Genomic DNA, 12,084 nt, shown 5'->3' with positions numbered 1-12,084 from the left:
GCACTGTGCTTGTATAATGCCATGGGTGAGCTGTGAGGAGGCAGAATGCCTTCAGTGACCCAAGGAGTGAATTTATCTTGGTATGACACATGCCCACTTGGGTTTTCATTAGTCCTGAAATATATTTTAGAGAAGTCTAATTTAATTTTACTCTGATTATGTTACCCTGGACCATCCCTCTATCATTACCAGTAAACATGAACCATATTAACAGTATATTTTAATTGCTTTTATTTATTATCTTTACTGCATGTTTATTAGAACATTTGAGGTATGTTCTGCATGAATTTTAAATTCTGTTATTTTAATTGTGGAAGTTTCACTGGTTTCTGCAGCTGAGCTGTCAGAAGAACTAACAATTTATTGAGGTAAATTTCTCATGCACTTTACATCCTGGCACCAGACTACCACAGGATGCCTCTCTTCCTATGGTTGGACATGGATGGTGTCTTCTTATTTAGATTATAATTTTTAATATTGATCTGAGCTATGGTGACATCAGCACACAGAAAAGGACTCAGAGTAATGAACTGATTACACGTGAATTCCCTTAAAAGGACAGATGGTGGTTTTCTATTAATGCGTGTCAAGGCATGGATGTTCTCTGGCTCATTGTGGTAACAATCTTCTTCCATGGCCTAACAGTGACCTCCTCCCCTTGTCTCCCTCCCCTTTTTTGGTCTCTGTTGCCTTATTCTACACCTTATAAAATACAGTCTCTTGTTCAGAACGTTGCAGAGTGTAACAGGCCTTTACACTAGTATGAGATCTCCTTCATTTGTGAAGTTGCATTGTAAGGTTACCCATATTCTAGGCCAATTGCACAGCCTGTATTTTGGCTTCCAATATGTTGACTCAATTGTTGGAGTTTGGCATAAGACTGCCCATTGTTTGATACACAGTATGAGCTTGCTGTCACACAAAGAGCTTCTCTGTGTTGTATTCTTTGACATCCACGTTAAAACTAACTATTATTTCAGCAGTCACAAATACGTGCAATTCCTTTTGCTTTCATTTCTTCCTTCTCTCTCCCACAATCTGCTCCTCTGATCACTGGATAAATGCACCTCATTCATCAATCTTTTTTCATCTTGCCTTGTGGCATTTCCTGACTACTTTGTCCCCTCCCACAGCTACTTCTTCAGGACTTAATATAGCCTTACTTTTTAAACAACATGGAAGTGCTGTTCCAATGCATTTCAGTTGTGATGTGAGACCAAACAAAACTATAGCAACTTAAGTTCTCTCTCAGTATTGCTAACACCAATCACTTAGAAATCATGATTCAGGCACTAGAAATCATAAGATTGGCTTAAAATCATGAGATTTTGAAAAAAATGGGGTTCTTTTTATTTGCCTTCTGGTTTTTGAGTCCCTAGGATACCCCCTTGGGTGACATTTTCAAATGTTTCTCTGCCAACATGAAAGCTAGAAACTTACTTTTTTTTAAAATGAAAGCCAAAATTCTTATGTAATAACATGATTCCAGGAGCAAGGGTTTTATGTTAAATGTCAAATATAGTGTGAGTTTAGCAACTCTGCATTTCTGCAGTTAAAGTTTTGGTTAAACTTACCTCATTTAAATTCTGCAGTTGTTCAGTAGGTTCCTTTGGTGAAAGAAATGTGCACTGATCTATTCTACAATAGAAAAATAGAAAAATTCCATTGAACACCACATTTTCTTCTATAGCAAATATTTCAGACTTTGTAGATCTGAATTTACATTATAGCAGTTATGCTGTTGTTTCTGTGATAAGATCATACAATACTGTATTGAAAAGAAATAAAATTTCCTAAGAAATTTACCTCTGGATTCTGTATAACTCATTTAAATACACAATGAAGGGAAATATTGTTCAGAGTAATAGTGATTTTATTTGGAATCACTTTTGATGCATTTATACCACATATGCAGTCCTAAAAACTATCACAGTTACTAATTGGGAGGAAAAAAACAAAAAACAAAAAACTCTAAAAATTTGGGATCATTCCTTCAAAGAATGGGTGCACAATAGGGACCCTGTCTGGTGACCAAACCATGAGCAACAGGCAGCGAACCACTTATGGATATGCTTAACTTTAAACATGATTAGTCCTCTTTATTTCAATGGGACTACTCACATGCTTAAAGTTAGGCCAACGTTTAAGTATTTTGCTGGATTAGAGCCATAAAAGATAAATCTTTCCAGACTAACTTGATTATTATTAGGGCTGTCAAGCAATTTAAAAAATTAATCGCGATTAATCACACTCTTAAACAATAATAGAATACCATTTATTTAAATATTTTGGATGTTTTCTACCGTTTCAAATATATTGATTTCAATTACAACACAGAATACAAAGTGTACACTGCTCACTTTATATTTATTTTTTATTTCAAGTACTTGCACTGTAAAAAAACAAAAGAAATAGTATTTTTCAAATCACCTAATACAAGTACTGTAGTGCAATCTCCTTATCATGAAAATTGAACTTACAAATGTAGAATTATGTACAAAAAATAACTGCATTCAAAAACAAAACAATGCAAAGCTTTAGAGCCTGCAAGTCCACACAGTCCTACTTCTTGTTCAGCCAATTGCTCAGACAAAAAAGTCTGTTTACATTTGCAGGAGATAATGCTGCCCGCTTCTTGTTTACAATGTCACCTGAAAAGGAGAACAGGCATTCTCATGGCACTGTTGTAGCCAGCATTGCAAGATATTTACGTGCCAGATGCGCTAAAGAATCGTATGTCCCTTCAAGGTTCAACCACCATTGCAGGGAACATGCGCCCATGCTGATGACGGGTTCTGCTCAATAACAATCCAAAGCAGTGTTCATTTTCATTATCTGAGTCAGATGCCACTAGCAGAAGGTTGATTTTTTTTTTTTTTTGGTGGTTTGGGTTCTGTAGTTTCCTCATCAGAGTGTTGCTCTTTTAAGACTTTTGAAAGCATGCTCCACACCTCGTCCCTCTCAGATTTTGGAAGGCGCTTCAGATTCTTAAACCTTGGGTTGAGTGCTGTAGCTATCTTTCAAAATCTCACATGGGTACCTTCTTTGCGTTTTGTGAAATCTGCAGTGAAAGTGTTCTTAAAATGAACATGTGCTGGGTCATCATCCGAGACTGCTATAACGTGAAATTTATGGCAGAATGCAGGTAAAACAGAGCAGGGAACATACAATTCTCCACCAAGGAGTTCAGTCACAAATTTAATTAACACATTTTTTTTTAACGAGCGTCATCAGCATGGAAGCATGTCCTCTGGAATGGTGGCCAAAGCATGAAGTGTCATACAAATGTTCAACATATCTGGCATGTAAATATCTTGTGACTCTGGCTACAAAAATGCCATGCAAATGCCTATTCTCACTTTCTGGTGACATTGTAAATAAGAAGAGGGCAGCATTATCTCCTGTAAATGTAAACAAACTTGTTTGTCTTAGTGATTGGCTGAACAAGAAGTAGGACTGAGTGGACTTGTAGGCTCTGAAGTTTTACATTGTTTTGTTTTTGAGTGGAGTTATGTAACAAAAAAAATTACATTTGTAAGTTGCACTTTCAGGACAAAGAGATTGCACCACAGTACTTGTATGAGGTAAATTGAAAAATACTATTTCTTTTGTTTATCTTTCACAGAGCAAATATTTGTAATCGAGAATAATATACACTTTGATTTCAATTACACCACAGAAAAACATCAAAAATATTTAATAAATTTCAATTGATATTCTATTGTTTAACAGTGCAATTAAAACTGCAATTAATCGTGATTAATTTTTTTGAGTTAATCACATGAGTTAACTGTGATTAATCGAAGGCTTTAATTATTATTATTTCTTTTTTGAAGAATGACAGAATCAGGCCCTGATCCTGCAAACATTTATGGATGTGCTTAATTTTAAGCACTTCAGTAATCCCTGAAATTGACTGCATTCAGAGGGTATGTCTACACTGCAATTAAAAACCTGCAGCTGGCCCATGCCAGCTGACTTGGGCTCATGGGGCTCAAGTTAAGGGGCTGTTTAACTGCAGTGTAGATGTTCGGGCTTGGGCTGCAACCTGGGCTCTAGGACCCGGTGAGGTCGGAGGGTCACAGAGCCCACGCTGCAGCCCAAGCTGGAACATCTACACCACAATTAAACAGCCCCTTAACCTAAGCCCTGTGAGCCTGAATCAGGTGTCAAATTGCAGTGTAGACATACCCGGAGAGCTTCATGACCCTTCAGCTATGGAAGTTCTCAGGGCTCCATCCTCTCCTTCATCCTGTTCAACGTCTATGGGAAGCTGGTAGGGGAGACTGCTGAATTGTAGTTCATGCTGTCCCACAACATGCAGCTCTAAACCTCCTTCACATTAAGTGAAAACAGCACCATCTCCAAACAGTCTATAGGCATGGCCAAGATCAATAACTGGGTGAAGGGCAGCTGTCAAGGAGTAAGTACCAAAGAGGAAGAATTATTTAGTGTGATACAGTATCTATGGATATAACTAGGCATAATGAGATGAAACAAAGAATAGGAAAATGTAGGCTGAATAACAGGTAAAGTATCCTGATGGTGAGACATATTTGGCTATGGAATACTCTCCCAAGGAAAGTGGAGAAGCCCCAATGCTTGGAACTTTTAGAACTAGACTGGATAAAACATTAGTACGTGTAGTCTAAGGAGCAATTGTGCATTAGCAGGAAGATAGAGATGGCCTGGAAGTCGTAAAAGGTCTCTCTCATCTCTAACTTGTATGATTCTAAATATCTATACTATATAGATTCTTGTAGAAATTTCAACCCGGTAGATAAATTGGGCAAGTTAACCAATGGTACAAGTGAGCACCACTTCCTGGACATCTGTGGAGCAGTACCCCCACAAGACAAATTAATTTGGCCTATTGACTTAATGTTGCATTTGTGAATTCAACAAGCTACTCTCATACTAATTACCCCTTTGCTTCCATAGTTCAAAAAGAAAAAAAGCATGAGAGGTAGTGGTGTGGACTTCTATAAAGTTTGTAGTGGCTCTGTGTTGGATGACCTGCATAGCTCACTCATGGCTCCACCTCTAATGAGCCCCATGGTTATTTTAAGCTCGGGGGGAGGGGGAACGGACTTTATAGCACCCTTAAATCATCATCTGTCAGTCTCAGTTGGTATTATTGTCTGCATTTTAGGTGTGTGATTGTCTTGCATTCCACTGTTTGTATTGTACAAAATAATACTGGAGTTAATACTCTCTCACAGCTGTGTTCCTCACACACACTAGATGTTTCCTGAAGTTACCCTAGCCAGCAAAATATTTTTTCCACTCTGTGAAGGCCATTTACGTTAATGGTAGTTACATGTGCATGTTGAGCTAAAAACACCCCATAGTCCTTTTTTACAATTAAGCTTAATAGCTCTGCTAGGTAAATGCAAATTGACTGATGGTAACCTGGCAACAGAGTACATGTAATTTAATAACTTAGGGCCTGTTCCTGCTCTCATTTAAATCAGTTACAAAGCAACCACTATCCTTAAAAGCAGCAGGACGAAACCCTTATTTTCCACCTGAGCTGATACATTAAAATTGCTTTAAGCTCGTACAGAAATTTTAAATAATTGCGGACAACTCTGCCTTCCACGTAATCTAGGTCCTAAAAAATAAGAAAAATGTAATTCTCTGTGTTATTGCTACTTTTCTTATTTTATAAAGAGGCAGAGTAAATATTTGGAGGGCTTGACTGGTGATCTCACTTACACGTCACAGGAGGGTAACCCCACTGATTTCAGCAGAGATACTCCTGGCTTACCATGATGTAGATGACATAAGGCCCATATGGAATATCTTCAAAGTTTGTGGACATGACAAAAAAAAAAAAAAAAAAAAAAGGATAAACACATCAAAATAAATACAGCTCCTACCAGCAGCAGGGTGGAGTCAATTTGTAACAGCTCTGAGCAGTTGTTTAAGAACAAGGCCAGAAGAGGTGAATTACAGATCATGCATGAAGTTATTCTTAATGTCATATTTTGAAATAAAATCAGACTTTTAATTGTAGATGCTGTAAACACTGTAGAAATTTGAAAAATTGCATAAGGACTAATGAAGCAAATTCTCTGGATCGATGGATTAAAAAAATACATAGAAACGTAGAATATTAGGGTTGGAAGAGACCTCAGGAGGTCATCTAGTCCAATCCCCTGCTCAAAGCAGGACCAACACCCATTAAATCATCCCAGCCAGGGCTTTGTCAAGCTGGGCATTAAAAACCTCTAAGGATGGAGATTCCACCACCTCCCTAGGTAACCCATTCCAGTGCTTCACCACCCTCCTAGTGAAATAGTTTTTCCTAATATCCAACCTAGACCTCCTCCACTTTAACTTGAGACCATTGCTCCTTGTTCAGTCATCTGCCATTACCGAACACCTGAGCTCCATCCTCTTTGGAACCCCCCTTCAGGTAGTTGAAGGCTGCTATCAAATCTCCCCTCATTCTTCTCTCTGTAGACTAAATAACCCCAGTTCCCTCAGCCTCTCCTCGTAAGTCATGTGCCCCAGCCCCCAATCATTTTTCATTGCCCTCCACTGGACTCTCTTCAATTTGTCCATATCCCTTCATCTGCACTCAAATATTATACTTGATACTACTTCTTCAAGGGCCCACTGCAGCTTCCGATTAGTCTTTGTGCGTTCCTTAAAACAGTTTGCTTGTGTACATTTCTAGTGTGCAAGCAGCCCAGCCAGCGTAGTAGTGGCTACTTTGTAAACTGCAGTGGCATATGTAGACCCTATTCACATTCTACCCATCATTACACACCCACTGCCTTCTGAGAAGAGAGGCATCTTTGGCTGGAGAGGAAACATTTCATGGTCAAAGTGGTAATGATCCACAAGTTACAGCCCCAAACTGCTCGAGTAAGTCACATCTTTTAAATACATGGCAAGCCTGGAGTTTTCCAAGGGTTTTTTCCCATTCTTTAGGATAAGAAGAACCGTAGATCCATATGGAGTGAAATATTATTTAGCTTGAAAAAGAGGGTGTAATAAACAAAGGAAGAACAAACTGCCACCTCATATACCTCTACCCCGATATAACGCTGTCCTCGGTAGCCAAAAAATCTTACCATGTTATAGGTGAAACCGCGTTATATCGAACTTGCTTTGATCCGTCGGAGTGCGCAGCCCCACCCGCCCGGAGCACCGCTTTACCGCGTTATATCCGAATTCGTGTTATATCGGGTCGTGTTATATCGGGGTAGAGGTGTATTTGAGTAATGCAGCACATAACTCTACAATTGCTCTCCATTTTTTAAAACATTGCCAATCACATTTAATATGTGAAGAATATTTTTAAGAGCACATTTTTGGGATTGTACATCAGTGCTCACACAACAGCTTTCCCATCCTTTTTGTTAAGGAGAGGTAATCCCCTAATCCCAACGTTTACTGCTAGGGAGGGTTTGTACATTTTATCTCCCAAAGATGCAGATTGCACTGTACAGTAATCCAAATCCAATTATTTGTGGCTGGTAGAATAGTATTCAGTGTAATTACTAACAACAGTATTAGAAATTCAATTTTAATGGGGATACACCAGTTTCCTCAAGGCAGTTGGTGTTTAATATTTTAAAGTGACTTTAATGCTCATGAAATATTCTCGACAGACAGCTCTGAAGACTGAGCAGATATGCAAAGGCTACAACACGATAGTACTTGGCCATCACCCTAATCATTTCTCTAAGCTCTAACTTAGAACGCGCTCTTCAAACCTGTTCACCAGACCACCTCTCTCGCTGCATTCAAATACCGCCTAAAACTCACCCTCTGCTGTCTTGCCTATGAGAAATGAGTGGGAGGAAAGGACCTAGTAAAAGAACAGAGACCATCAAGATGCGTACATGGTCTAACAGGTGATCTTATTGTCACCCCATCATCCCTCTCCCATTCCCCCTACTGCTTATCTGTATATGTACCTCACTTGTTGTATCATGATGAATTTAGATTTCTCTACTGAGCAGGGACTGAGTCCAAACTTTCAAATCTGGGTGTCTCTTTAATCCATATTTAGGCATCTAAATAAAAATGGCCTATTTTTGAGAGGTGTTGAGCATCTGCAACCCACTGACTAGTAGTATATGTAAAGAAAAAACACTTACAATTCAGAACTATTTAGGCTTTTTAACTCCACTCAAAATGAAAGCAATTGATACAACATAAAGAAGAAACTCACGAAACAAAAGGAACAGTTAGTGGCACAGCCATACTAGACAGCACAAGACACCATCAACTCTTGTGCCATACTGTGCTTGTAAATAAGGAGAATGAAAGCACCAAGGTTTCTGCACAGCAGCCTGTCCAATGGCCTCCCAGCAAGGGGGTGCCCTCAGTCTGAGGTTCCATGCCCATGCTGCAGGTGACAGGAAAATCTCTTGGTCCAACAGATGGACAGCCTGTGAAGTTTCATTTTATCTAAGCATTCATTCTTTTTTTACCAATAGCCTGGCAAAAACGGAGTTGGAAATTATTAAAATCAGATGCTGTCTATTGTTCATTTAAAAAGTGAGCGTTGGGCTGGAATCTCTGTGCACTTGGAAATGGTAAAATTGATAAACCTAAAACAAATGCTCTAGTACATTTTGATACTGATGGCCAATGGGCATGACTTGGAGTTACACTAGTGCAGAACTGGAAGAAATGTAGCGGTGAATCAGGCCCAGGATGTAAAAGTTGGTGAGCTAACAAGTGAACAGTAAGATTGTTTAGCTAGTTGGGGATCCCTGGTCTGCTTGGTATTCTTAATCATGTACACTTTACTCTTCTTTATATCTTCAGAGATTATGCATGGTTTGTGTTATCTTCAACATCTTTGGTAATTGCTTGGGACTTCATTATCTGTCTGTGCACTGAACGGATATTGGCACAGCTGCCACATAAGTCTCACTTGCTTATGGTCCCATTCAACATAGAATCATAGAACTGGAAGGGACCTCGAGGGGTCATCTAATTCAGTCCCCTGCACTCACGGCAGAACTAGGTATTATCTAGACCATCCCTGACAGGTGTTTGTCTAACCTACTCTTAAACATCTTCAATGATGGAGATTCCACAACCTTCCTAGGCAATTTATTCCAGAGCTTAACCACCCTGACAGTTAGGAAGTTTTTCCTAATGTCCAACCTAAACCTCCCTTGCTGCAATTTAAGCCCATCGCTTCTTGCCCTATCCTCAGAGGTTAAGAAAAACCATTTTTCTTCCTCCTCCTTGTAACAACCTTTTACATACTTGAAAACTGTTGTCATGTCCTTCTCAGTCTTCTCTTCTCCAGACTAAACAAACCCAATTTTTTTCAATCTTCCTTCATAGGTCATGTTTTCTAAACCTTTAATCATTTTTGTTTCTCTTCTCTGGACTCTCTCCAATTTGTCCACATCCTTCCTGAAATGTGGTGCCCAGAACTGGACACAATACTCCAGTTGAGGCCTAATCATTGCGGAGTAGAGCAGAAGAATTACTTCTCGCGTCTTGCTTACAACACTCCCACTAATACATCCCAGAAGGATGTTTGCTTTTTTTGCAACAGTGTTACACTGTTGACTCATATTTAGCTTGTGGTCCACTATGAACCCCGGATCCCTTTCCACAGTATTCCTTCCTAGACAGTCATTTCCAACTGATTGTTCCTTCCTAAGTGGAGTACTTTGCATTTGTCCTTATTGAATTTCATCCTATTTACTTCAAACCATTTCTCCAGTTTTCCAGATCATTTTGAATTTTAACCCTATCCTCCAAAGCACTTACAACCCCTCCAAGCTTGGTATTGTCCACAAACTTTATAAGTGTACTCTCTATGCCATTATCTAAATCATTGATGAAGATATTGAACAGAACCAGACCCTGAACTGACCCCACTCATTATGCCCTTCCAGCATGACTGTGAACCACTGATAACGTTCTCCATTCTGGCAGGAATCCTCTTGAATTTTGACTAAAGAATGAGTAAATAATGCTGGAAAGGGGATATCTCCTAGTTTGGTGTTTATTACATGCAGCTCATTTTTATGAGGCAGAGTTTGCAATGTGTTTCAATTAGTTATTTATAAATTTGATGTCAGTTTTTTATATTTTCAGTCAGATTGTTTAGGTTGACAACTCTGCACTAGCAAAGGTATTACACCTCTTTTCTGCTAATAATGATAATGATGATAATGCAATGATGAACATACTGCAAGCAGAAAGCACCAGGTATTTTCAGATGAGCAGGGATTATACCTACATCAAATACCCAACCTATCTGCAGACACTTGGAATTGCCTCTTCCTCTAACCATAGATAAATGAATGTCCTAAAAGAAAGACTCAAAAAAGGAAATTTAATTCCGGCAATTTTGTCTCTGTCAATCTAATCCACAGCAGTGGATTTTAGAGAACTGCAATGTAATTTATAATTGATTCCCTCAAAGCAATGAAATACAATCCAACAATATTTTCCCTGACTCATGATGCTATTATGGCTATAACATCAGTCAATCGTCAGGCCAGACCATTGTTCCTTACCATGACTTGTTTATAGCATTCATGTTGGGTAGTGTCATTGGTTTTTAAGCCCGCTTGTGCTACGTGACCATATTATTTATATAACATCATAGATATGCATTCTGCTTAACAAAACAGATGAAGACTCAGAGTGAGATTCTCACCCCGGCTCTGACCCTTTACATTTCCTAAAAGAGTCAGAGCAGTGTAGAGGGGCCCTCAAAGCCGCAGGACTTGCTGGGGAGGATTTCCCAGTAGGAGCTAAAGAAAGCAGGCATAAGGCTGCCTTCTCTGAGGACCCTCTCACAAGCCCTATCATCGTGGGTGTGCTGGGGATGGGACTGGGGGAGGGAAGGGCATATCAGGCTAAGACCACATTGTACAGTGCTGTGGCAATTCCAGGCAGCACTACAGGAGATTCTAGGGAGGCTGCCGTAGCTTGGACAGGACCCCAGGGCTATCTAAATTATACTGGAGGCCTCTCCAGCTCCTGGTGCAGTCCATGATTGCAGAGCTGCAAAGGTGGCTAAAAGCCACCTCCAAGGGTTGCTCAGAGGTGCAGCACCGATCTCACCCCTAGTCCTTTCCCCAAAGAGTTTATAAACTAAGGCTCATGGTCTTGCAACTGTGAACATGCAAGTGTAAGTGTCCTCCTGGGTGAGTCCTATTGCACGATCAAGGATTACTTTAATGCAAAAATTAACAGACAACAAGCACTGGGGAGTGCGGGGTGTGGAGGAAGGATGAGGGTAAAGGCAATAAGATAATGGAGTCATTTGGATAAGAAGTGCACATATCACAATGTTTACGTAGCTTTATATAAAACAAGATTTTTGAGAAAGGATTTAGTGGAGGACAGTAGACAGGTAGGGTTGCCAGGTGTCCTGTTTTCTACCGGAATGCCTGGTCAAAAAAGGACCCTGGGAGCTCCGGTCAGCACCGCTAACTGGGCCGTTAAAAGTCTGGTTGACGGCGCAGCAGTGCTAAGGCAGGCTCCCTGCCTGGTGTGGCCTCCGCATGGCTCCCAGAAGCAGCAGCATGTCCTCCATCGGGCTTCTACATGTAGGGGCAGCCAGGGGGCTCCACACACTGCCCCCGCCCCAGGCGACAGCTCCGTAGCTCCCATTGGCTGAGAACTATGGCCAATGGGAGCTGCGGGGGTGGCACCTGCGGACGGGGCAGTGCACAGAGCTGCCTGGCCATGACTCCGTGTAGGAGCTGGATGGAGGACATGCAGCTGCTTCCGGGAGCTGCCTGAGGTAAGCACTGCCCGGAGCCTAAACCCCTGACCCCCTCCCACAGACCCGATCCCCTTCCCGCCCTCTGAACCCCTTGAGCCCAGCCCAGAACACCCTCCTGCACCCCAAACCCCTCATCCCCAGCCCCACCCCAGAGCCTGCACCCCCAGCTGGAGCCCTCACACACCCGCACTCCAAACCCCTGCTCCATCCCGGACCCCCCTCCCACACCCTGAACCCCTCATTTCTGGCCCCATCCCAGAACCTATATCCCCAGCCCAGAGCCCCAGAACACCTTCCACACCCCAACTCCCTGCCTCAGCCGGAGCTCCCTCCCATACTCCAAACCCCTC

The 12,084-nt window shown here is 41.0% G+C and overlaps 1 protein-coding gene across 1 annotated transcript in view; it reads right to left on the bottom strand.

Annotated features, from left to right (window-relative positions):
• Nucleotides 1-12,084, bottom strand: part of FAM13C (family with sequence similarity 13 member C) — a 240,051-nt gene that overhangs the window by 57,879 nt on the left and 170,088 nt on the right. The window contains exon 11 of the mRNA XM_065408755.1: nucleotides 1,575-1,638. Within this exon, the coding sequence (XP_065264827.1) occupies nucleotides 1,575-1,638 (64 nt within the window). The remainder of the gene's footprint in view (nucleotides 1-1,574; nucleotides 1,639-12,084) is intronic.

The sequence above is a fragment of the Emys orbicularis genome, chromosome 7 (genome assembly GCF_028017835.1).
Source record: "Emys orbicularis isolate rEmyOrb1 chromosome 7, rEmyOrb1.hap1, whole genome shotgun sequence".
Taxonomy (NCBI): Eukaryota; Metazoa; Chordata; order Testudines; family Emydidae; genus Emys; species Emys orbicularis.
Note: the sequence above shows the minus strand (reverse complement) of the source record. Positions and strands in the feature narration are given on the sequence as shown.